The following is a 27,293-nucleotide window of genomic DNA, read 5'->3' as shown; positions in this document are numbered from 1 at the left end:
CTCCCGCCGCTCTACCACTGACCAGCCCCACTGAGGGTCTGGAACTAACACTTGAAAATTAAAATAACAATAGCATCTACCTAATAGGAGACTTGTGAGGATTAAAACATGAATTGCTGGGCTTCCCTGGTGGCGCAGTTGTTGAGAGTCTGCCTGCCAATGCAGGGGACACGGGTTCGAGCCCTGGTCTGGGAAGATCCCACATGCCACGGAGCAACTGGGCCCGTGAGCCACAACTACTGAGCCTGCGCGTCTGGAGCCTGTGCTCCGCAACAAGAGAGGCCGCGACAGTGAGAGGCCCGCGCACCGCGATGAAGAGTGGCCCCCGCTCGCCGCAACTAGAGAAAGCCCTCGCACAGAAACGAAGACCCAACACAGCCAAAAATAATTAATTAATTAATTAATTTTAAAAAAAACAAAAACATGAATTGCTGAGCACAGGTCCTGGTGCATCACAAGCGCTCAATAAACATCAGATTCATCAGCACCCAGCAACAAAGAAAGACAGAAACATCTGATGTGAACAGCAGGCAAAATGAGAATTTAGGAACTTTTGATTCAAGGTCAACTTCTGCTGATACTTACTGTGGAGCCAGCTGCATTCAGGAAGCCTGCCAGCTGATAATTAACTTCTGACATCCAGCACTTCTTGAAGAGGTGGTATAACTCTTTGGCTATTAGCTCAGCCGAATTGAAGTTTGGCTCATAAATGACACTAAAATGTAAGAGATGCAGAAATGGAACACTATATTCATGAGAAGTGTGTTAAGGGTCTTGTGCTTCAGGTTTTCAACTATCCTTCCCTCTCCAAAAACCAGAGGAGGTGTCGTACAGCAGACCGTGCGTCAACCGCCCACCGCCGGTTATCTTACTCGACTCAATTCCTCCACGCTCAACAGGGCAGCTTGTATTTGTTGAGGGTACCAAGGTGGGGAGGGGTGGTGAAAAGAGCACCAGATGTAGAGTCAGAAGACCTGAGTTCAAGTCCAACCTCTGCTATTTAACAGCACGGCGTCCTGAGGCACATCTCGTCCGAACCTCAGTTTCTGCATCCATAAAATGGATGGGTTTAAGAAATGGGTATAAGAAAACCCGCCCATCCCACCCATGAGGATTAATAAGAATGTGTACAAAAGTCTTTTAAACACTCTAAAAACGCTGTAGGAACTTTAGTAGTGATTGTTTCATTTCTAAGCAGTAATCCTTGTTATTGCAACTGGCTGAATTTGGCCCAAGATGTCAGAGGCCTGGGGTCCACAGTGCCTCAGAGGTGATGGCCCGGGGGCCTGTGTGCAGATGATACCTCTTAGAGGAGCTGCAGGAACATCCACAGGTCTCTGTGGCATTGCTGAAATCTCCAAGTTCTGTGGGAAAATCAAAGAAAGGGTAGTGAGGTCTTTTAATCTGTTTCACTTAATTGTAGTCAAGTTTATGAGAACACAGAAATAGCTGCCTGCATCTCAGAAAGGACCAATTATTCAGCATCTCCATACTTCACATTCTTTTGCGTTTCTACTATGAGACTACAGCTAATGACCAAAGATGGGATTTCAAAATATGCCCATGTGAAATTTCATCAAAATATAATTGAGGCGCCGAACAGATATCGGACCATAACGAGCACCTGCTTTTGCATTCACATCTACAAATGAGATGAGAGATTAATATCGAGACATCTTATTTTTTATATCAGGGACATTGTCTGATCTTGGGAGGAGCTTCTCTGAATGCCACGTAATGCGGTACTGTGTGTGATGAGTGTCAGTATGTATGTGGGGAGGAGGGTATCTAGTCACAGATCATGAGTTTCCTAATCTTACCGACGATAACGAATTCATCCGAGTCACATCTGCAGTCCTCTTTCATCACATCACAGTGAGTAGGTGTTTCCACCACTGGGCTGACCTGTAACACAGCACAACCTAGAAGAAGAAGGAAGGAGTTTTCACCAACAAGAAGAAAAAGGACTGCCCAACCTGCAACACCCAGCTAAATCGAAATTGGGGAATGAAAGGGCTAGTTGATTTTTTAAAAATTTTAAAATTCAGCTGTAAGAATTAAAAAGTACAGGGAGCTCTTTTTGTGTTGTTCTTATATTCACATGATTAAGTGAAACAGACTGCTGAGTCTATTGGGGTCCATAGGAGTATTCTGCCTGCTTTTATGTAAGCTTGAAAATTTCCATAATACAAAGTTTTACAAAATGAAAGAGGGGGAAAAACACTTTTCTTTTTCACAGTGAGGCAAAGAGTATAGGTGACAAACATTGTACTGGGTTGAACATGTCCCCCAAAATCATGTCTACCCAGAACCTGTGAATGTGACCTGATTTGGAAATAGGGTCATTGCATTGTAATCAAGTTAAGCTGAGGTCATACTGGATCAGGGCGAGCCCTAGATCCAATACGACTGGTGTCATAAAAAGAGGGAGATTTGGACACAGACACAGATATTCGGAGAAAGAACATCCTGTGAAGACGGAGGCAGAGTCTGGAGGGATGCGTCTACACATCAAGGAACATCAAGGATCCCGGGCAACTGCCAGAAGCCAGGAGACAGGCGTGGACCAGAGCCTCTGGAAGGAACCAACCTTTCCAACAACTTCATGGCTGACCTCTGGCCTCCACGACTGTGAGAGGATAAATTTCTGTTGTCTTACGTCACCCAGTTTGTCATATTTTGCTACAGGAGCCCCAGGAAACTAATACAAATATGTTTATGCTTTTCTATCCCTAATACCAGTTTGGGGAATTATCCTAAGAATGTCATTAAACAGAGAAAAAAAAGTGAAAGGGGAAGGTTTTGATCACAAAGGAGCTATCTGCAGTCCTTTTAAAGTGTTAAAATATTGAAAGCTACCTAAATGCCAAATAATTGGGAAATGATTTTGCAAATCATGCTATTACCTCAAGAAATACCCTCACTGAAAAATGTGATCATTGAAAAACCATTCTAGCTGGGGGACAATCAACTTCTCAGCTTGGTTTCCTCATGGGTTAAATGCGGGCAATGTCACCCACCTCTGTGTTTCTCACACTCTTTCGATTACGATCAGCAGTAACATACAATTTACATAGCAACCTAGTACAGGCACTGAAATATACTTAACTGATAAAGTTAAGTATATTTAACCTGTGCTTAAGCACCAGCACCCAGCGCATCATGGGCTCCTTGTTATCGTAATGAATGAAAGAGGACTACAGGGGGGAAGGAAGCCTGTGTAAGAAGAGGGATGCTGAGTGACAAGACAGAGGAAGAGAGAAAGCAGGATGGCGCCCAAGAAGAAAGCACATCGATTTCATAACTGAATGGAGCACAGTGACCAATTCCAAGCCAAGCGGCAGAAATGGTGGGCATTGTACAGGTTACTCCAGAAGCTTTAGACAGAGGGTTTGACAGAGGGGATGCACGTGGCAAATACAGCGGAAGCTTTCGCATATTTGCCCCACTTGCCTTCAGAGCCACTGTCCGACGAAGTGGAAGAGCCAGATTCCTGCTTTATGTGGCTATAAAACGTCACTTCCGAGTCTGCCTGCTCGTTCCCAAGCGACCCGCTGGCCTCTCCTGGACTCCAGGTCTCTGTGTGCTGTTGACTCAGAATACTACACTTCATATTCTCCATGACTGATATAATCATATCTGCAATGTAAAAGTGAGCATTTTCCTGCAGAAGAAAAGATGATCAGTTAAAATTCTCACAAGAATAATCAACTTTTTTTTCCACTGAGGGTGTATTAGATTGAAAAATCAAGAAGCTGTATTTAAGTGGAGTTAATGCGTAGACATATAAATGTTTACTTAACTGCGTTATCATAGGTCATTACATCAAGTACAGCCCACATCTTCCAGAGACAGAAGATTTAGCCCACTGCAACCAAAAGATGACCCAAGTTGAATTTCTTGTGATAGGAAACCCTAGACTGGTGGCGCCTCAGTGGGAGACATCATTCATCAATCATGGAAAACTTCCCAGCTGAGTGCACACACTACCAATCAAATGCTGAAATGAAACTTATTTGTCATGCCTCATCCAGTGAAGTTTCCAGATTGAAATCAGAACAGCACATTCTAAGGGATTAACACTCTTGGTGGTTTTAAAAAGAAAAAATAAGCTATGTTCACCTTTTCTACATCCACAGGGAGCACGAATGCCTCTGGTGAGAAGGAATTTGAAGAAACGGTTCTTCCGCCGACTTGAATAGCACCTGCTAATACAGCAAGTTATTAAAAATAGAGAAAAAGAAGTTCAAAGATTATCTAAGAACAATTCTAGGGAGTGGCTTTTAAATGCTGTTTTAAAAATCAGCACAGGGTCTTCCCTGGTGGTCCAGTGGTAAAGAATCCACCTTGCAATGCAGGGGACGCAGGTTCGATCCCTGGTCAGGGAACTAAGATCCCACATGCCGCGGGGCAACTAAGCCCGAGTACCACAACTACTGACCTCGCGCGCTTCAACGAGAGAGCCCGCATGCCACAAACTACGGAGCCCACACGCTCTGGAGCCCATGCACCACGTGCCACAACTAGAGAGAGAAAACCCACACGCCACAACTAGAGAGAAGCCCTCACGGTGCAACAAAGAGCCTGTGCACCGCAAGGAAAGATCCTGCATGCCGCAACTAAGACCCGACGCAGCCAAATAAATAAAGAAATAAAATAAAAAATAAAATAAATAAATATAAAAAATAAAAATCAGCACAATTCTAGAATAAATTAGGACGACAGAAGAAGAAAGACCCTTCTGACGGTAGACCCTGCGGATGGCAGAGGGTCATCATTTCTGCAAGAAGCCTCCGGAGTAACTTGGGAGGAATCCTCAGAGAAGGATTCCCAGAGAGCCATGGGAATGGAGGAGACCAATGAGGAAAGAGGGTAGAAAGAGAAGAGGATCATGGAATCTACCTACAGGAGATGGAGGGTGAGAAGGAACAGTCTAGAAGCAGGGCCTTAAGAACTGTGGGATCATTCCTCCAACTCACTGCATTTGACTTAAAACTTCCTGTTTACAGAAACAAAATCTATCTGAAAAAGGTCAGCACTGCTTCTCTAAAACGTTCTTCCTCCAGTCAAAAACAAGAAGAAGCTGCAGAGGATATATTCGGCTGACTCATCCATTCTGCAACCTTATTAAGCCACTCCATTACTGGCAATGAACACCACCAAGACAAAAATGAGGCCTGTCATGGGACATCTTATTGCAGCATGTACGGCAAAACATTTGTGTGAGAGCCATAAGCGCTGTTGTCCCAACCTGGTGAATCAGAACAAAATGCTACAGATGTTTTGAAGGCTTTAAAGCTCTCGGGGTGGCAAACAGAGAGGCAAGCAGGACCCCTCCAACCCCTCTGCCTCGTCCTCAAGAACTCCACCGTTGCATGGAAAACTTTGGACCTCTTTGCTTCAGAAGCCATCTGGGGTGGGCAAACTTTTTCTGAAAAGGACTAGGTAGTAAATATTGTAGGATCTGAGGGCCACACAGCATCCGTTGCAATTACTGCTCAGTTCTGCCACTGTCCTGAGAAAGCAGCTATAGACAAAACAAACACAAGTGTATTTGTAAAATCAGGAGTCTGGCGGGGTTTGGCTACAGGTCATAGTTTGGGGACCCTGAGGATAGAGGAAAAAGCACAGAGAAAAATCAGACAGTGGATTCCAGTTCCAGCCCTCCGTTCACCAGCTGTGCCTCTGCAGTAAAATTTCCTCATCCCTGGAATTGGGATAATTATCATTATTGGGATGCTTACCTTATTGGGAAACTGCAGGAGATAAGGAACGTGAAACCACTTTGTAAACGTGTAGATCCTATGCAGACAAGAGGAATTGTTTCTTACAGCCCCAGGAAATGCTGACAGGCTCAGGTGTCTTTTCCTCCCAAATAATCTAAGAAAGGAAAGCCCTGCTGCTGCCGTTTGAGAGGCAGCAGATCCAGGAAAATTCCAGGCCTTGTGGCAAATGCCAGCTCGCCCCACTGCTGCCCCCATATCAAAGAAAGAAAGAACCATCTCACTCGGGACTTCTTTTTCTTAAGCCCATGGAATGAATCCCCTTACCAAGTTTAAGAGATACTCTCAAAAGACAGAGTGGTTTTTAAAGGTACTTAGAGAGATTGCTGGGAGTCACTGTTTTTGGACAAAGCGGCTGGGGTGCCTGTTTTCTTTCTTGGAGAAAGGATACTTTGAAATTGCAGAACCACTTCCTGTAGAGGAATACGAAAAATGATTTGGGGCAGGGGTACACCAGGCCCTACAGGTCATCTTCCGTCACTCTATAAGTTGTCGTGGTGGTGGCCTGTGGGAGAGAGGGCTTTCAATCTTCTCTGTTTTCTCCTCACTCTCCCCTGAGACAACCTAGTAGGAAACTAATTTCTCACTTTTCATCCCGTGAATTTACAAGTCACTCTTTTCCTGAGAACTATCCAGCCAGGTGAGCGAAAAGAGAAAAAAGGCCTATAATCAGACTGTGCCATTTTGCTCAAATTTGGTTCTTAACTCAAAGTTAGCCCACTGAAACACTGTCCAAAATCTGCTCTTCTTAAACTATTAATAATATGTTAAAAAAAAAAAAATAATATGTTAAAGATTGTCACCATCTTTGACTTTTCAGAAGTTTCAATAGAACAAATAAACCCCGTATTTTAGGAAAGGGGGAGGACTGGTTCCTGCTAGTAAGAAATAAATACACACACACACACACACACACACACACACACACACACACACACACATATACACAAAGGCAGGCAGCTTTTAAAACTGTTTTGAAAGAAAAAACTTCATTGACTATTTGAACTAGGATTCCAACAGAAATACACGTTAATGCAAAGTGTGAATATAGCATAATGAATATTTAAAAATAAACTAAGCGTGCCACCAATTCTAACAAGAATTGCTAATTTATTGACTCTTGAGTGGCGTTTGGTATAGATTATCTGATTTTAGGAATTTCAGTATTTTAGGAATATGTGTGTGACCTCATAGCCCTGGTTTTAACAGAAAAAGGTTTTGTCCAGTTTGGAGGAATTGTGGTTACTGTTTTTAAGTCTTACTTTTTTTTCTAGCCACACTCTGTCCAGGTAAATCTAACAGGGGAGGCGAGTTCCTCTCCTACCTCAGCACTGGTGTGAACTGGAGTCCACTCTGTCTGGAACACCTTCCATCACCACACTGAATGCAGAGCCCTTCTGGTGCTCTCCTGCAGGGCACACACCTGCTCCAAGATGGCAGGTGACACTGATTATCAACTAAGTTGAGCTAAGATGACATTTCCCTGCAGTCTAAGGAGAAGGGGAATTCTTGACTCTGCCCATCGTGACCCATTGCGCTGGGCCAAAGACAGCATGAACTGAGCCCTTGCCCTGGATCGTGGGCAAAGTGGAAACCCAGGAGCTTTTCCCTCGCAAGGAACACCTGGCCTCAGCCCCGGGCAGAGCTGGTGTGAGAACAGACAGGAAGGAGGGCAGTCCCCACCAGAGTTACCTGCATCAGTGGAAGCTGTCAGCTGGGAAGGCTTGAAAAAAGCATTGTCAGCCTCACGACACGGGCGAGCAGCCAAATCAATCTTGGAGCTTGTGAACAGAGCCGTCCAAGGACAGCGTCCTGGGAGCATTGCCCGTTCTTCCTTTGAGGTAAGAGAGGAGGCACTGCCTTTTTCAGCTGAGCCCCGGGCAGGGGAGGTGCCCATGGAGTCCACAGTGCCCTTCGACAATGACGTCTCCGCCACGGAGTCCCCAAGAGGTAACGGTGAAGGGCCCAAGGGAGAGGCAGCGTCCCGAGCAGTATGGCTCTCTCTGCTCCCCACTGCTGGCACCTGGGGGGGCGAGTCCTGCACCTGTTGCTGCACACACTGGGGGTTAATCCAGGCAGCTCTGTGCCTCGTAAACCTGATGTTTGATGCGCAAGAGGGGTGGTCCGTGTCCAGGAGGCCGGGCGAGCCATCAGTGTCATCAGGGTCATTGCTGATTCCTTCCCAGGGGTCCACAGGAGAGTCCTGCCGGCCCGCAGACTGTGACACCATCTTCGAGGCTCAGGGCTGGTGTGAATTCCCTTGTGCTGTTGGATTAGGACCTTGAACTCACCACCTGGTCAGCTAGAGGGCTGGGGAGCTTATCTGCAATGAGCAAGAATCATTCACGATAAACAAGGGCTCGATCATATTTTTAACTCCAAATTCTTTTAAGGAAGCAAAGAAACAAGAAATAAAGTTTGTACTTCGCCCTATACAACACAGTAAATTCCGCTTGGATTTAAAAGGAAAAAATTAATAAATGAATCGGCCGTAAAACTAGAAGCAAATGTAAGGGATATGACATTGGGATAGGAAAGGGATTTCAAAGCATAAAAATATTATTTTTATACCAGGATAAAGTCGTATAAGGATACTGCTGATAAAAAAACAGGTAAAAATGTAATACATACATGCAGTATTCCAATAAAATTAAATAAACTCAAAATGGGAATGCCATCTGGAAGTAAAGACACATTTTCATAGTTTCTTATTTTTATTTAGTTTGTGTTTGTATTTCAACAAAGTAGGCAAGTGGCATGTGAAACTGAGAACAACCAATAGCACTGAAAACTTTCTTCTGTATAACTTTACATGAGTTTGTAATACTTACTCAGATTATAACAGCAATACGAATTTATGATTAGCTTACAATATCTAAAGACCACACTACAAACCTAGACTCTGTCTTTAAAATGGTCTGCTCACTTTTCAGCTCCGTTTGTAGCTGTAGTAAATTAGGTAGTGATTACAATGTTGAGAGCCACACAAATGGAACGCGCTCTCATCACTAATTACAGGCCCAGCACATGTGTCTTCCTAACGTTCTCCCACTGTCCTTCACGTTGTAAAGCTCCAAACAGCCTTCAACAGCCAAAGCAAGGTTGGCAGGGGGAAGGTTTAGAGATGGAGGTGTCTGCTTGGGCACTGACCCTAAAGGAAGGGTGAAATCCATGGGCACACTGCAGTGAGCCTGAGACTTTGGTCCTCATAAAGTTCCAGGGCTTTAAACACCATCATTATATATAGGCGGCTCCCACATGGATCTCTATTCCTGACCTCCCCTAACTCTGGGCTAGCGTATCTTACTGCTTATTTGACGTTTGTCCAGAGGGCATCACAACCTGATATATCCAAAATAGACACTGATTTTTCCCCCCCAAATCTGCTCCTGCCTGGTCTTCCCCATCTCAGCAACCCCCTAGTTGCTGAAGCCCCATATGTAGGAGTCAGTACTGACCCTACCTTCCCAGGCTCTCCATCTTTAACCTACCAGCAAGCTTATATCTACAGCTACCACCCTAGTGTAAGTCAGCATCTTCTCCCACTGGACCTCCTGCCATCTTCCTAATGGTCTCCGTGCTTCCACTCTCAACCTATTTATAATCAAGTTATTCAGAGACATCTTTTATAAACCTAAATCATTCCCCTAATCGACCCCCGCCCCCATAGCTTCCCATCAAATCTGGAATAAAATCCAAAATCCTTACCTTGTCCTCCAGGCATGACATGATCCTGTCCTGCAGACCTCTCTCGCCTGTCCAACCTCCGGAAGTCCCAACCACGCAGCAAACTCTTGGGTCCCACACGCTCTTGCCCTCTGTCTGTGCCCCGTCGTAATCTCTCTGCTTGGACCACTCTTCCCTCAAATGATCACACATCTGGCTCCTTCCTGTGTTATGCGTGCCTGGGTTTATGAATGACTTCCTCAAAGAAGTCTTTCCTAACTACCTCTCTTAACGTAGTTCCCTGGTTACGCCTTCTCACATCACTTCGCTTAATTTTCATCACAGTAGTTCTCACTTCCTGATACGGTCATCTCTGTCTACCCCCCTGACTAGAAGCTCCAGGAGAGCAGGGCCCTTGTCCAAGAGTGGCAGATGGGGGCTCAGTGAAAGTTACAGACTGAGTGAATAAATCCAACAAAGTGGAAATAAAGTCACGGGTAGAGGAAAGACTTCTGTGGTCGATACAACTGCTCTATTATGGTAGCAGACTTACTCATCCAGGGATGGAAATGAATCAATGTTTCCTAAAGATACAAAATTTTTCTCACCCAATGCTTGCAAATAGACCAAAAGAAGGTAATGTGGAAACTGGGTTTTCTTGATTTGTGGGTCCTCCATTGTAGATCATAGTTTCTGGAGTGATGTAGGACATCTATATATATATATATATATATATCATCCTGAGAACACGGCACAAGCTCCAAATCACCAGTCACAAAATATCACAGGATTTGGTGATAACGGCCAGCACTCACTACCTGAAGTGTTTCATCTTCCTTCTCCCGAACTCAAATCTCACTTTGTGCCCCAATTTCTCTTTGTCACACATCTTTTCCTCTCCAGTAATTTCAAGTGTTATAATTACCAAAAAACCCACTCATGACTATGGTTTTATAAAATGCCAAAAACACAGAAGCCTGGAGTAAAAAGTGAAGCAGTGTCACTGCACCAAGCCCCCACCAATCCTACTTCTTTCCCAGAAATAACACCGTCAACCATTTTATTCCATCCAGACCTTTTTCTGTGAATTAACATACATATGTCAGATCAGAAGATATGTCTTATTTTCTTTTTTATATACACATGAGATCATAGTAAACATACTCTAAACATACCTTCTTTTTCTCTCAGCAACATGTCTTGAGGTAAATATTCTTTTTTTTTTTAATATTTATTTATTTACTTACTTATTTATTTATTTATTTATGGCTGTGTTGGGTCTTCGTTGCTGCGTCAGGGCTTTCTCTATTTGCAGCAAGCGGAGGCTACTCTTTGTTGCGGTGTGCGGGAGGTAGCTTCTCTTGTTGCTGAGCATGGGCTCTAGGCACGCAGGCTTCAGTAGTTGCAGCACACGGGCTCAGTAGTTGTGGCTCACGGGCTCTAGAGCTCAGGCTCAGTAATTGTGGCGCATGGGCTTAGTTGCTCCGTGGCATGTGGGATCTTCCCTGACCAGGACTCGAACCCGTGTCCCCTGCATTGGCAGGTGGATTCTTAACCACTGCACCACCAGGGAAGTCCCGTTGAGGGTGTATATTCTTTACCTTAACTATTTTACCACTTTTTATGGTACAAATGTACCATAAGTTCTTAGCCAGACTCCTATTGATGAAACTTTTCAGTTTTTCACAATTATAAAATATACAGCAACGAACATCTTCATTCATGTTGCTTTTGATTGACTTTCTTTTACTAGATCTTTTCTTTCACTAGTGCCAATTTTAGTTCTGAGTCCAGAGCCCATGATAATCTCACTATTTCCAAGAGAATGAAGCTATGTCAGTCATGTTTTATTCTCAATTTTCTGCACATCGTATCTGGTTTTGTGTGTGAGAGATGATTACAGATATGAAATCATATGAAAAACACATAACCTCAAACAAATGGTAAGCAATAGTGATACCTGTGTTTTTATAAACAGTTTAAAGTTAATAATTCAAAGAGAGTGACGTTATTTATGAGCCTCCCAGATATGGAATCAACTGCACTGGGCAAAAACAGACTTCCTTATAAAAAGTAATTTTCAGAAGCAGGTGCTTGTTCTACTTCCTTCTAGAAAGGTGTTCTTGCTTCACACAAATAGCCAGCAGCTGCTGGCTTTGCCAGGTTATAGAATAAGAACATTTTAGAGCTGGAATAGGCCCACAGAAATTCAAAGCCATATCTAAGGTCACAGCTGGGTAGTGGCAGAGAAAGGATGACAAGCCAGGTTGGACACTCATTAAGGAGCATGAGTTTCTCTGACATGCAGGCTGACACAGAGGAGAGAGCAATGATTGGAAATAAAGTCCAGACCCTGGTGATGACAGATCATCTCCATTTCTTGACCTTTGGGGCAACAGATAATTCAGGAGATACCAAGATATGGTTGCTGGTTGTGTTGCTTATTGCCACATTGCTTGTAGTCTGTTATTCAATTAAACCAATATTTATTGAGCGTCTACTACATGACTGGCAGTGTTTTTGTTCTGGTAGCACTGGGGTAACAGTGGTGACTAAAGTAAGTTTCCTGCCCTCCAGTAGCTTACATTCTGGTGGAGGGGAGACAGGGACTAAACACATTCATAAATTTCAGGCACTGACTGGCAGCAGGTAACATGGGTCTAAGGAATGCCTGGCATCTTCTCAAAGTCCTTCCCACAGTCACAAATGAGCTCCCTTGAATCAGAGATGCTTAGTTGCAAAGATAAAATCAATTTCCAAACACATTTTAAAGGAAGAGAAAGCCAGTTGCAAAGCTTACTGTCATTTCTATTGAGATTTTCCTACTGAAGGTAAACACAGGCCAGATTACTAGTTAACACATGTGCAGCAGCAAAGGCCCTAGACAAAGGAAAGACTCCAGGACTCGACCCGCAACACCCCAAGTCATTCTGGAAGGTCCCTGAGCACTGGAGTCATTGGTCCCATTGAGAATGACTGCATTACTAGGGCCACTGCTGAGATACAGTGTCCGCTGCAAAGATGTAACCTTTGCAAGAGGGGCGGGTGACTCACCGTGAACCTCTATAGAGACCTGCAAGACAAAAGTCTTGCAGACCATAAGCAGCCAGCATTTTGATGGTAGCGAGACGGCTTTAGCTCCTAATACCCCTAACAATCTTAAAGATACTCCAGGGCTAGGAGCAAGCATGTCAGGTTTAGGATTTAGGATTTCCTCTGCCTCAGCACTAGTACCTGAATACATAACTGGGAGCATCAAAGACTCATCTTAAATGTTACCTTCTCCGTGAGGCCTCCCTGGTCACCCTATAAATAATGGCAACTGCCCCTCCCCCGTAGTTCCTCTCCCCCTTCGCAACGATTTTTCTCTCCTTACTCCTCAGCACTAATCCTCATTTCATTTAACCTCAGTGACTAACACCCACTAGAATGTAAAATCTTTAAGGGCATTTTAAAAACTTTTAATTTTCTTCACTGATCTGTCCCTAGTATCTAGAACAGGGGCATATCATAGGTACTCAATAAATATATTGAGTATATGAATAAAAGAATGAACAAACTAACCAACAGTACCTAAGCATGGTTATATTAGTTATTTCCGTTGCCCAAGAAAGGAAGCCAAGAACAGATGTCACCCTGTAGAAGAAACTGGAGATCACGACCTAAAATATCTACCAACCATTTCCTTAGAATAAAGGGTGTTAGAGAAGAGAAATCACAAACAAGAGTTGAGGGTGAAAGGTCAAATTCATTTCTCTCAGTTTTATGGTGTCTTACTGAGCATGCCAGGTAAGAGACAAAAGCAAGCAGAGAATGAAATGATCTTTAACCACAGCATGTGAGCTCTTTGGTTAACACAGACCCCAGAACCTCTTCCCATCTTTCTGTATCTACTTCCCTTCATGCTTTGACTTTAAGCAAAGGCTAATGTCCCCCCAAGGATGTCTACAGACTCAAGCGATCACAGATCACACAGAAACCTTTAAGATGCCCAATAATGCAACTCCATAGCTTCTATGACAGTGGCCAGGAATCAGAGTAAACTGCAGTTCTGAGACAGCTGCACCTTCACTGCACATGTGCTGAATGCTGTGTTCTCATACGAAAAGCACCAGGAAGGAAAGAGTGCCATACCGCAATGGTGGCTGGTGGCACCCCACGACTCCTCTCCGTCCAACTCAACCTTTGGCAATGACCCTTCATTTTGAAGGTCTGTTGTCAGAAGAACACAGAGGAAGGACAGAAAGCAGGGTGGGGTGGGAAGGGGAAGACCTAGCCAGGAAAAAGGTCAAGGAAACCCAGGTATTTGCCTAAGAAAACTGCAGGGTTGCACAAGATGCACAAATGACTAACTTTCTGTGTTCACTGCATATGTCACACTTACCACTCTCGTTCTGCACAATGAAAATTTATGATATTTCGGGTGTTATTAGGCCAATTTGGGAACTGAAATGCAGACCTTTAGGGGACTTGCCCAAAGTCTCACCATTAGTAATCAGCAGAAGTAGAATAAAAATAAAAGTCCAACACCTGATCCAAAGTTCCTTCCACTGGTATTTACATGTTCCATTTGGGCTGAAATTAGCAGGATATTTTCAATTTCTTTAGCAAAGTAATTTTAAGAATTTCCCCATCAGAATTGTCACAAAGCATGAGATTAATAACCACACAGCTACATATATTTGATCCCATGCCTTTAGAACAGTTGTCCCCAGAATTTTATATGACTTCCTACTTGTAAAAAAAAAAAATCTTTGCATTTACATCTCCAATATAGGACTATTTACTTATAAACCTTACATATACACAGATATTCTAATGCATTGTATAATTATAAAGCATCATTGAAAAGATGCAAGAACATAGCATTTTGTTCTTGTTTTCCAATGAATCATCTTGTACCCTAGAGGTACATAACTTCCACTTTGGGGATCACTGCTCAAGTAATGCTTAACTCAAAAATCAATAACAGGGACTTTGCTGGTGGCACAGTGGTTAAGAATCCGCCTGCCAATGCAGGGGACACACGTACAAGCCCTGGTGCAGGAAGATCTCATGTGCCATGGAGCAACTAAGCCCATGCACCACAACTACTGAGCCTGTGCTCTAGAGCCCACAAGCCACAACTACTGAGCCCGTGCACCACAACTACTGAAGCCCGCGCGCCACAACTACTGAAGCCTGCGCACCTAGAGCCCGTGCTCTGCAACAAGAGAAGCCACCGCAGTGAGAAGCCCACGCACTGCAACGAAGAGTAGCCCCCTCTCGCCGCAACTAGAGAAAGCCCGCGCATAGCAGCGAAGACCCAATGCAGCCAAAATATAATTTTTAAAAAAGAAACAACAAAAAACATCAATAACAAAAAAGACTTATACATGAATATAATTAGATAACTAAATAAGACTTAGAAAATATTAATACCAAAATTTACCCAAAGTAAGGGTGGGCACCTGCACTTGAAAGATAGCTAGATTCCCATATTTGGGCAAAATAAAACGGGGAGCCATATTATTGATAGAAAACGGTCTGACAGTTCCTCAGATGGTTCAACATCCAGTTACCATTTGAGCAAGCAATTCCACTCCTGGCTATATACCCAAGAGAAATGAAAGTATATGTTACCACAAAAACTTATACATGAATTTTAAAAATTGAGATGTAATTGACATACAGCCCTGTATAAGTTTAAGGTTTACAGCATAATGATTTGATTTACATACACTGTGAAGCAATTTTCACAGTATGTTTAGTGAACTTCCATCCTCTCACATAGGTACAAAATTAAAGAAATAGAAAAAACTTTTTTTCTTCTGATGAGAACTCTTAGAATTTACAATTTTCATATATAACATACAGAAGTGTTAATTATATTAATCATGTTGTACATTACATTGCTAGCACTTATTTGTGTTATAGCTGGAAGTTTGTACCTTTTGACTGTCTTCATCCAATCCCCCTCCCCTCCCCCTCCAATCTCATCACTGACAACCACAAGTCTGATCTCTTTCTCTATAAATTTGTTTGTTTTTGAAGTATAATTGACCTACAACACTATGTTAGTTCCTGTTACAAAACAGTGATTTGATGTTTCTTTACCTACATGAATGTTAATGGCAGTATTATTCATAATAGCTAAAACGTGGAAACAACCCAAATGTTCATCGATTGAAAAATGGATAAACAAAGTACACTACAGCCATATAATGTAATATTATTCAGCCATAATAAGAAGGGAAGTACTAATGCATGCTACAACATGAATGAGCCCTGAAAACACCCTACTAAGTGAAAGAAGCCAGTGACAAAAATATTTCTTATGTATTTGTTTATTTATGAATGAATGAAATGTCCAGAATAGGCAAATCCATAGGACAGAAAGTAGATTAGCAGTTGCTTTGGGGGATGGGAAGATAGGGGGTAACAGGTAAAAGGTATCTTTTTGAGGTTCTAAATGTTCTCAAACCAGCTGTGGGAATTCTGGCACATACCTGTGAAGACACTAAAACCACTGGATTGTACACTTTAATTGGGTGAATTCTATGTTACGTCAATTCTATCTCAATCTCAATAATGCTATTGAAAAAATGAAATGGGCCAAGTACCCATCTCCCTTCAAAAAGGTCTGGAAAGACTACAGAGCACTGGTATTTCGTGGGCCACAGGGATCAAAGGAGCACAAGCTGTAAGTCAGGCTGAGAACAAAAGCACTGAAAGCTAAAAGGGGAAAAAGAGAGTAGATACAGGGAGTACGGAATAAATGTGCCTAAAGTAGGCATGGAGAAGGGAGAGAGTAAGTAGAAGTGAAAATGCCATGACTGAACTATGTAGAAAAAAAAAAAAAAACCCAAGGGAGAGTAAGGACAATACCATCGGCATGATGGCTGAATAATGGGGCACTGATTGTCTACACTGAGGGCTCCAAGCGTCCACCCTTATCTTTACACAAGCACTGCAGGGGAGGTTCTGCTGGTCCCAATTTAGAGATGGGAAAACAAAGTCAAAGAGATTAAGTATCATGGTCATGTTTGGTTAAGTGCCTATCTTTTAGACATATATACAGAAGGATTTAGAAATAATTGATAGAATTTCTTGAATTTGCTTTAAAATAAAACAGTGCCAGTGGGGGGATATGGATGAAACACAATTGGCCACGTTGATCATTGTTGAAGGTGGGAGAAGGGCACATGGACTGTTCTCTCTACTTAATGGTTGAAATTTTCCATAAGAAAATTCCCAAGTTAAAAAAAGACCTTCAACATGTGCTATATCTGTCCGTGTGTCCCTAAGTTACCTCTCTGACCTCCTTATCTACCTCTGTACCCCTACACCTCTATACCTCTGCAACCCTACACCGCTATACCCCTCCACACCCCTACACCCTTCTAACCCCCGTCTTACTCAAATTTACCTTTGGGTTGAGAATTTCCCTATCACCCTGTTAAAAACTGCATCCCTACAAGTATACACTATCCCCATTTACTGCCTTTTTTTTTTTTGCCACACTGCACAGCATGTGGGATCTTAGTTCCCTGACCAGGGATTGAACCCGTGCTCCCTGCAGTGGAAGCGTGGAGTCTTAACCACTGGACCACCAGGGAAGTACCTGCCCTGTTTCTTTTTCCATAGCACTCATCCTCTGAGAGCATTCATCATCATCGGTTCATTACTAACACTTAGATGGCATTTACTATGTGCCTGACACTGTTCTAGGCTTTCTACACACACACACACACACACACACACACACACACACACACACACACCTGATCCTCCTAACAAGCTATGAGATAGATATGACAACACTGTCTTTATTTTACAGATGAGAAACTGAGGCACGGTTAGTCAGTGGAGCCAGTTTCCCGCCCAGGCAGTCTCGCACCAAGTCCACATTCTTACCTACAGCAGCACAGGGGTGAAGGGAAGACCTTTAAATAGCACAGATCCAAACATCACTCCAGATCATCAAAATTCACCAAGCGCGGACTGGCTGCTGTGACCTTGGCCACATCAGTAACACTGACACGGTTCCCTCCCTCAGCCCAAATCTCCATCAAGACCACAGTCTAAATTAAGAGTGAGAACACCCCCCCAAAAAAAGATTTTACATAGGTCACAGGACAGTTCAAGTGATTTGACAACTGAACCGTATTGTTTAAAATAGCCTTAATATAAGCATATACAGAAGTTCAAGTTCCCTCACCTACCAGATTTAAACTGGCTGTCCCAAAAGCTGTCTTCTAAGAACAATATCCAAACAAAGAAAGAGAGGATAGGGAAGTAACTTACATATATTTTCAGGACTCGGTTGTTCTCTGACCCACTATAGCTTGTTGGAATAAAAGGATGTAGAATGTAAGGATTAAAAAACAAACAAACAAAAAAACCCCTCCACCCTCCAATTTTCGTCACCTGAACTCAACCAGAGAAAAGCATGTGCTGGCTGTGAGTGTTATTCAATGTTACTTGCCAGAAAAACTTTGAGGTCTAATTTGCATTTATCTCTTTTAATAAATGTAAACCTAAGGATCCAAGAACAGAACTAAAGAATTTTTTAAAACAATTTTCGAACATAATTGTTGGGTAAATCACATTGTGTGTAGTCTCCTCCAGCTTTTACTCATTTGCCACCTGCCAGCCTACTGTTAACTGATGACAAAAACACTTTGACTCTGAAACTTCCCTTTACATGCTGAGAATTATTTCTTTCACAGTTCACACTCCATGTTCAGATGAGAAATAAAGCGTTCACTCAATTTGGGATTATTATCACTATTTTGTGGATGAGAAAACCGAGGCTCAGAAAAAGGAAGTAAAGACCACACAGCAACTTGGCAGCAAGCTCAGGGTCCTGGATCCCTGCTCCAGAGCCCTTAGTCTCACTCCTGACTGCCTGTATGTGCGGGAGAAAACCCAGCGCAGAAGTTAAGAAACAAACACAAGAGTACCAATCAAATGTAATTGTTATGCCAATCTGAGAGAAATTCCTCACTACTAGCTGTGTGACCTTGGGCAAGGCACTCAACGTCTCTGTGCTTCAGTTTCTTTACAGACTTTTGTGAGAACTAAATGGATTGTAACACGCATATCGGAGTCTGGCACACAATAGTCTATAAAAGTTAGCTTTATTATCACCCTTTGTGTTATTTGATAAAGATTTACAGTTCTGTATTAGACAATCTAGTTTTATTTCCCAATCTCTTAAATGAGTCATCTTTCAACTCCTTTCAGTTAAAATGGAAAAGCCAGTCAGAGGTCTTGTTTGGTATCATGAGAAGATACAATATGACATACAGGCTCTAGTATTGCTCATGTTTACAGCCTCTGGAAGGCTGGACACGCTTATCTCAAATGGACTGCTTAAATTTTAACAGTAACACAACCAACCATGCGAATCTCTCCTTTCAGTATTAGATATATGAATCTAAATTTAGTAATAAGAGAAACTATCCTAACTTGTCCTTGCTATTATGTGCTATGATTTGTGTGGGAAACATTTCCGGAGCTCTTTACTTAGCTTCCTCTAAAGGCATTCGAATTAAAATGCTTATTCTTGGATGTCTATCCTTGGCTCTGACAGAATTTTCCCCGCGTCAGAAAACAAGAACTCCAACTTCAGAAAGCCAGCAATGCTTTCAGAGCTAAACCTGACCTCCCGAAGAACATGTCCAGTCAAATCTAACCCCCCAGCCGCTCCAACAAAGACTTTCAACTTTCGTGCACTCTCCGAGCACCTCCCCCGCTTTGTACCCGCCCTAAAGAAGCTGATGAACAAGGCAAAGTTCCTGTCCCCTGATGTCACACTGTGCTGGGCAGTTTCACGATGGCTGTGCCGTGAAGAGGAACTGCAACAAGAGATTGAGAAACACACATCTCGCCCCTCTGACAGGTAACCAGGAAAACGCCCGCACTGCCGCGAAGTTCCTGCCTTAACTCGGCTATGAGCAAGGTTCCGTTGGTGGCCAGGAAAAAAGGCGTGGGCAGCAATGCTTAATTTGTACAAACCACACTTCATACTTTTCAAAATACCACCCTGCCTCCAATTCTCTTCCAAATCACCCGGTGAGGTGGGGCAGGAACCATCCCCACGCTTCTCACACAAGCAAACTGAAGTTCAACGAGGTTTCCTGACTTGCTGAGACCTCACTGCTATTCGGCCTCAGGACAGGGTCCAAGAAACCCAAGTCTGCCGACCCTCAGTCCTTTGCACTTTGCCTGCACATCTTCAATTTAAAGATCCTTCGAAATTGCACTGGCATAACACAGGGCAGCTCTCGAATATCCCCTTTCCTTTGAGTCTTCGTGCCCATTAAGGCTAAGGGACCCCTCTTCTGAAGGTCCTCTACCTCCTCCAAGCCGGCAGTATCAATTTCGCAGGAGGTCGGTAGCAAACCTCCCGCGCGGCCACGGGCAGGCGGGGTGAGGGTGACACGCAGCATCCGCTTTCCCCGCTGCAATCTCAGCAGGTGGATGTCACACCTGGCGCCCGGACGAAACCTTGCGCGGCGCTTTCGCGCTCTAACCTAGTTCAGTTAAAGCAGCCAAAAGTTGCTTGCCACGAGGTTTGGGCGTGTTAGGCGGGGGGCCTTCGCCTGCCGGGTGGGCGCTTTTTGTGGAACCGGGAGAAGCCACCGAGTCCGGAGCCCAGCGTCCGGGACCACGCAGGGCGCAGGATTCGCGCTTACTGAGAGTCGCCCTGCGCAAAAGTGCCTGGTGATCCGGCTCCTGCGCCCCTCCGGCCCCAAGCCGAGCACAGGGTGGTCCCCACCCTCACCCCCTGCAAGGCAACTCCACAAAAATCCGCCACCCTTACCCAGATGCCCCCTCCTACCTTCTCCCGGGGGCGGGCGGGACTCGGCACTGCCCTGACCTACCTTGGGGTCCCCCGAGTCTCCGCTCTGCGCTCGCCTATCTGGCGTCCCTCCCCGCCCCCCTCCAGCTGCCTCCCCCTCTCCCCCCGCCTCCCGCAGCTCTCGCGTCCCCGGCGCCGCCGGGCTCAACCAAGCGGCGGAAAACCATGTGGGCGCCGCGCGGCGTCTCCTCTCTGGCGCGGCTCCGAGCCGCGTGGCGCGGTCACTGCGCCCCCCAGCGGCCGAGAGAGGGAGCGAGGAGGGGGGAAGCGGCGCCCTGACGCCGCCACCCCCATCTCCCCGCGCCAACCAAAAAATCCGGGGCTCCGGCAGCGATCCGAGAAGCTCCCCAGGGAAGCGAAGCGCCACTCCCCGGCCTGCTGCCCGCGGGGAGACGCCAAAGAGGCGAGCTGGAAGCCACTCGGGCCCCCTGCGCTCCCCCCGACACCGGGCCCTGGGTGATGCGGGCTGGGGACCGCCGGAGCAGCTGTGCTCCCTTCTCCCTCGGTTCCCTCCGGAAATCCCACCCTACCCCTCGCTGGGGGCCCAGATGGAACCGCGCTTTCCGGGGTCGCAACGAGATAATCACACACCTGGCGGACTTAAATGTCCAACCCCAAAGCTCAAAGCATTGGTCTTTAGCGTCAGTGCAATTGCCTGAAATGATGATCTTCCTTAGTAATTTGGATTCAAGTCTGCACTGCAATCAATGGGCCCAGCGGGGACCTGCAACTTACCCGGAGCGCGAGCCGCGTCTTTCTGACCTCAGCGGGCTGCTCCCCGCGGAACCCCACTCCGAGGACGCCACCGCCAGCGTTCATCCCACCTAATCGTCCTTGTCCGCTTGCAGCGAGGGTTTGGAAACCCATCACAGCTGTGCCGCGCAGAGCACGCAGATCGCGGTGGAGGCTGGCGAGAAGCAGCCAAGCCAACCAATACGGAAAGTTTTCACAAATAGAAACCTAAGCCCTGACAGTACGGCTGAGTGCACGACGTCCCCCGGCCCCTAGGGAGCTTCAGCGCGCTCCAGCAGCGCCCTAACTAACGGCTCTAGGGGAAAGACTCTCCCAGTTACCTGCCCCGGTAACAACACGCAGGTGAGAGCCAGTCCTGGCCTTTCTGCTCGGTAAAACCAAACCCGCACCGCAATCCTTTTGGTTCCTTGGCTTTGTCCTTTGTCACTTCCAGGTTGTGGAACCATGTCAGAGGTATTTTTGGCTTTATTTGCCGGGGGTCTCTCTGAAACATACCTCCTTGGCGCAGCCTGGCGTGGAGTTAGTTAAGGGGCGGCGGCGCGTAGACGCTGCTTCTTCAGATGGAGACCTAAGTGAGAGCCAGGATCACAGGCCGGGTGAACGCTAGGTGTCAATCACCCGCTTCCCTGAGGGCAGCCGGTGTGGAGCCCAGACTGGCTTAGACCTGAAAGAGCTCTGGACATTTGGGGTTCTGTCTCAGGAATTCAAGTCTGCTGAAGGCCGACTGGGAAGGGCTTACACTAAACTAGATCAAGAAAGAAAAGGGCATGGGATGTGTGCTAACGTTTGCCGAGTCTCTGCTACGTGGCAGGTACTTTTCCTGATTATTTTCAGCAGTCGTATCAACATCCCCGAGAATAACAAACCATTTATTCCCATTTCACAGAGGAGAGATCTGTGGCTTAGAGAGGTTAAGTTACTTGCCCAAGGTCACACAGCCAGGGAGTAGCACAGTCAGGCTTTGAAAGCAGATGTATCTAACACAAAACCCTATGTCCAATTGCCACCGTGCCACTAGCAAGACACAGAGGAAGAGTGAAATGACACAGAAGGGGCCAAGCCAGAGCCTTTTTAAGGAATATTTAAAGGAGGACTCAGGAGGAAGCTGAGAGAAAGAATCTTAAAACAAAGGCAAATGTCATGCAAAGTAAATCAGAGAGTCTACTAGTCAAAAACAAACAAACAAAAAACAACAACAACAACAAAAACTGAGTAGGTGCTAGACTGGAGAGTCTCAGGCAAGAAAAGCATTCTTGTAGGGAGACTAGGAGATTTTGGACCAAGACGGTAAGGTTTGGTCAGTTCCCTCTGAAGCCACTTTGAAATCAGCTTTACTAACAGGTAAAGAGGTAAATAGCCTGGCCTATGCACTGTCGTGTGGGGCATCCTATAAACTTGAATGTACACATTCCACATCTAATCACAGATAAAGGAAGCCCACATTCTGGAGGAGTATCTCTAGAATTAAGAAAATTCGAGGACAGGTTTTTCAAATTAGGAATACTCACTGGAAATCTGCCCTGACCCCTCAGGGATCTGGAAGTAGAATTTTCCAGTCACTAAATGCTGAGGGATAGGCTTTCCAAGACTGCCTTATTGATTGGTCAGTCCTGAAAAAGTCACAGATAATTACAAACCAAGAACCATGCGAGAGAAGCAGAGGCAAGTTTTATTTTTTCATGGGGAAGGTCATCTGCCAGGTCACAGTGCCCTCCAGGCCCCAGGTCTCAAGGGCAGTGAGAGCAAGTACCAGGAAGAACTTAGCGCTTCAGCCAGCGGGGCTCCCGCCCAGCACCCGCTGGTCACACACAAAGCTCCTTTGTGACCGGGACGGCCTTGTAGGAGACTACAAGCCTGGCAGCTGCCCGTCCAAACCCAGCCAGGCTGCACAAGAAGTTATTTGTGCCAGGAGCAGAGATGCGACCCTGCTTTTGAGCTCAGCTGACAGAGCCAGCAAAGGGGAAATCAGCTTCTGTGCAGAACAGGAAGGAACTGAGCTGAGATGAACGGCAGAAGGAGCTTCAAGAAGGCGCCTAGGGCTTCCCTGGTGGCGCAGTGGTTGAGAATCTGCCTGCCAATGCAGGGGACACGGGTTCGAGCCCTGGTCTGGGAAGATCCCACATGCCGCGGAGCAACTAGGCCCGTGAGCCACAACTACTGGGCCTGCGCGTCTGGAGCCTGTGCCCCGCAACGGGAGGGGCCGCGATAGTGAGAGGCCCGCGCACCGCGATGAAGAGTGGGCCCCGCTCACCGCAACTAGAGAAAGCCCTCGCACAGAAACGAAGACCCAACACAGCCAAAAATAAATAAATAAATAAATTAATTAAAAAAAAAGAAGGCGCCTAATGGTATGGTCACCATGCAGACGTGCAGGGAAGGAGGGACCATCCTGTGTGGGAGGGAAGCCAGGACACGCGCCAGGGAGTGGAAGAGCCAAGGGAAGCTGCATTTGGCTTGTCTCCATTTCTTTTCTTCCTGTCTGTCTGAGAGATACCCACTTTTTTTTTAACCCGCAAAACCCCAAATCTGTATGATTCCATTTACATGAGGAAGCTAGAATCGGCAAATTCATGGAGGCAGAAAATAGAAGAGAGGGTACCAGGTCCTGGAGGAGGGAAAATGGGGAGTTGTTTCATGCATACAGAGTATCTGTTTAGGATGCTGAGAAAGTTCTGGATATGGATAACGGTGATGGTTGCACATTACTGCAAATGTACTAAATGCCACTGAATTATATTCTTAAAAAATGTTTAAAATAGTGTTATGTATATTTACCATAATGAAATACGTATGTATTTTATTATAATAAATACATATGTACTTATTGAAAATCTGCTATCACGATGTGATACTTCTTTGGCGTAAAAGCCCAAGTGAAAGCACTATGCTAAGAGAGGGGCCCCGACCTCTGGGGATTAGTTTCTTAAATTTTAATAAACCTTGCTCTCTTTTGCTTTCTTTTAGGGGTGTCAGAGACTGGCTTTTGGGTTGTTGCACGTCTCCCATTTGGAAGGAAGAAGAGTCCTGCCATTTTACTATTTGCTTCTGCTGTGATAGGTAGCCTGGGGTTTGTTAGTGGCATACTCAGAGATACCACGCCCTGAAAGAGCCTCTTTACCTGTAAGAGACAGAGGCAGTTAAAACAAAAGGATTGTGGCCCCAGGTGAAAATACTCTTTGCTTCAAGGAATACCAGGCACGACAGTCCCACAGCTTCAGGCAAACCCCAATCCCCAGGGTCAGCCTGTTCCATGGAGATGTCAGGATGAGGGGCCTGTGCCCTTGGCCTGACAGATAATGAGTAAATATTGTCCCCTAGTCCTCCTTCTCTCTCTCTTCAACACACAATTCCTGCTTTTCCTTTTTGAAGATGCTCTCAGCTGGATGAGTAGAACTGGAAGCTGCACCTGTTCTCTGGTCTATTTTCGTGATGAAAAATGTGGTATGCACAAAAATCTGAGGTCTCGCATGAGTGCAATGGTAAACAGTTATCTGCGTTAGAATTAAAAATATTAAGTTGTTTGTATTCCGTCTTGCCCACTAGATTGTGGACCCAGAGGAACTTACTTATTTCTGAATACCTTCCCCCACGATGCCTCCTCCCCAGGACCTAGTCCTGTACTTCATATGTTTTAGGTGTTTCATTAAAATTCCAGCTGTTCATGTGGCTTGTGGGGTGTGATTTGAATGCCATCCTACAAAAGAGGAAGACATTCAGCTAAGATTATCCCATGTTTGGGGACAGTTAGTGTGTCCAAAGTTCGGTGTCTTAGTCAACATTTAAAGTGTTCTTTACTGTGGTCTCAACCCAATTTTCAGTCTCTTCTTTCACCCCTGCCTCAATTACTCTAAGATCCACAATGGCCCACCAATTGCTCTGGGAGAATTCTTCATATTTTCCTACCTTTGTAACTCAAGCCATTAACCACGTCTTACATTTTTCACACCTGCTTCCCAGAGCTGACCCTTCAGTGTTTCATGCCTGACATTTCATTAGTTTCTGTGGGAGCCTTCTTTTCCACATGTACGGTTTGATAAGGAAAGGCCGAAACACCTAAATAAAATCCTGTATGGCTGGTATTGAATTTTTCTCCAAAATTCTGTTACCATAACAAAGTTACCTTATTTTTCTAAATTTTTTTTCTAAATTAAATTAAGTTTAACTTGGTGTCTCTACTTGAATAAGTGGCAAGAAAAATCTGTGGTGTGTTAGAGAGCCTTGCTCCCTCCCTAGATTTTCTCAAGAGCCCAGATGCTTACATAACGTTCGAGGAAAGATTTCTGGTCTTTGTTCCATCATGGTCACTGCATGATTCTCATTGTTGATGTCTATTACTTTGGGAAGTTCCATCACTCTGTGCCAAACGTGGGCGCAAGGATCCTTCACCAAACTCTTAGGGATGCATTTACTCAGCATCCAAATGTCCCTTCAGAGAGTCTGACCCTCTCTCACAGGTCCTCTCTGTCCTTCCCATCAAAAATAAAAAAATAAAAGTAAAAAGTAAATAAAAAGAATCTCTCTTCCTTAGCTCCTACTTGAAGAAGCTACTTCCCACTCAGGCAACTCCTGCCTTTTTGCTTATCGTATGACAAAACCACAATTACACCAAATACAAAAATCTCTTAACTCTGACCTGGGAGACTCAAAGCCCTGCTGGCCCTTTCCAAGGAGGTAAGAGAAAAGTGGTCTCATTCATTAAGATTTTTCTGCAAAGCAGTAAGAACAGAACAACTGAGTTTCTTAAGAAATTATTTTGCCACATGAAATTTAAAAGATTAAAAAAATTTAACGTGCCAGTACAATGAGTACCAATGGATGAACGCAAGTTACGTCTCTATAGCATAGATGGATCCAACCAACAGCTTCTGTCTCACTGATTCATTTCAGCAGCCATTAAAATCAGTTAGCTTTATTTGATGTTCTGATTTCATGCTCTCCAAGCTATCTTCTATTTAAAAATTGATTTTCTGTGTCAATTTGCCTACAGGGAAATGAGATGCTGACCAGCCAATATGGGCGTTTCCACCTACTCTGTTTCCCCAGAGTTATATTTCTCACAGTAAATAGTAATAAATTATCATTCTTGCTTATATATAAATCTCCAGTGAGTTTCATCAGATTAAATCAGATCCTGTGATAGGGAGAACAGTGGTCCCCCAAAGACGTCCACATCCTAATCCTCAGAACCTGTAGTTATGTTATGTTGCATAGCGAGGGGGAATTTAGGTTGCAGATAGAAATAAGGCTGCTGATCAGCTGACTTGGATGATTCCCCACGGGCCCATTGTAATCACAAGCGTCCTTATAAGTAAAAAAGGGAGGCAGGAGAGTCAAAGTGATACAAGCGACAAAGATTCCACCAGCCATCGCTGGCTTTGAAGATGAAAGGAGGCCATGAGCCAAAGAATTGCAGGCAAGATCTAGTAGCTGGGAGAGACAGGAAATGGGTTCTTCCCCGGAGCCTCCAGAAGGAATGTAGCCCAGCTGACACCTTGATTTTAACCCCGTGAGACCCATTTTGGACTTCTGACCCCCAAAACTGTGCAATAACAAGTTTGTATTGTTTTAAGCCACTAAATTCTTAATATTGTGAATCAGCAATAGGAGACTGCTACAGCTCTACGATAGGGAATTGTTACTACTATAGCGATAGTACAGACCGCAAGAGACTGAGTGATTTTGATTGCACTGATGAAATGCAGTTCCTGGAGCTGCAGTCTCGTATCCGTGCCAAATGGGTTTCTGCACTCCCCTGAAAATATCTCAATTTTTTTCCCTCTCTCTGATCAACAAAGTGCTCTGAACATAATAAAGGCCTTTAAAAATTTTTGTTGAATCAATGAGTTTTTGACAAAATATAGAGACTGTGAGCCATAACTGGTGTATTATTGATAGTCTGAAAAATTTAAGGCTTAACCATCTCTCTATAACTAGTTGTGAGTGAATGCCTCTATTATCAAGAAATTGGTGGTTAAATTATATGGACTTGAAGTAACAGAGAATTTGGGATGAGAATACCCAGCTCTCTTTTCCACTTACAGGGAAAATGTGAATTCAATTTAAAAATCAATGTCTATTTCTGACTTACTTCACTCTGTATGACAGACTCTAGGTCCATCCACCTCACTACAAATAACTCAATTTCATTTCCTTTTATGGCTGAGTAATATTCCATCGTATATGCTAACACATATATATGGAATCTAAGAAAAAAAAAAAAAAGTCATGAAGAACCTAGGAGC

The 27,293-nt window shown here is 44.6% G+C and overlaps 1 protein-coding gene across 5 annotated transcripts in view; it reads right to left on the bottom strand.

Moving 5' to 3' along the window:
• Positions 1 to 27,245, bottom strand: part of RUBCNL (rubicon like autophagy enhancer) — a 41,812-nt gene extending 14,567 nt beyond the window's left edge. For 2 of the 5 annotated variants that reach the window (XM_082365450.1, XM_082365454.1), the window contains exons 1-7: positions 9,492 to 20,299; positions 7,476 to 8,106; positions 4,123 to 4,208; positions 3,454 to 3,664; positions 1,821 to 1,922; positions 1,304 to 1,364; positions 586 to 715 (exon numbers count right to left, since the gene is read on the bottom strand). In XM_082365450.1, the coding sequence (XP_082221576.1) occupies positions 586 to 715; positions 1,304 to 1,364; positions 1,821 to 1,922; positions 3,454 to 3,664; positions 4,123 to 4,208; positions 7,476 to 8,013 (1,128 nt within the window). In that variant the 5' untranslated portion in view covers positions 8,014 to 8,106; positions 9,492 to 20,299. Of the gene's footprint in view, positions 1 to 585; positions 716 to 1,303; positions 1,365 to 1,820; positions 1,923 to 3,453; positions 3,665 to 4,122; positions 4,209 to 7,475; positions 8,107 to 9,491; positions 20,300 to 20,320; positions 20,367 to 21,033 lie in introns of those variants that run through there. The other 3 variants (XM_082365451.1, XM_082365452.1, XM_082365453.1) reach the window with 3 other exon arrangements.
• Positions 27,246 to 27,293: the final 48 nt, after the last annotated feature.

The sequence above is a fragment of the Balaenoptera borealis genome (genome assembly GCF_965194805.1).
Source record: "Balaenoptera borealis genome assembly, chromosome: 18".
In the NCBI taxonomy this organism is placed as follows: domain Eukaryota; kingdom Metazoa; phylum Chordata; class Mammalia; order Artiodactyla; family Balaenopteridae; genus Balaenoptera; species Balaenoptera borealis.
This window is presented reverse-complemented; position numbering and strand designations above follow the sequence as displayed.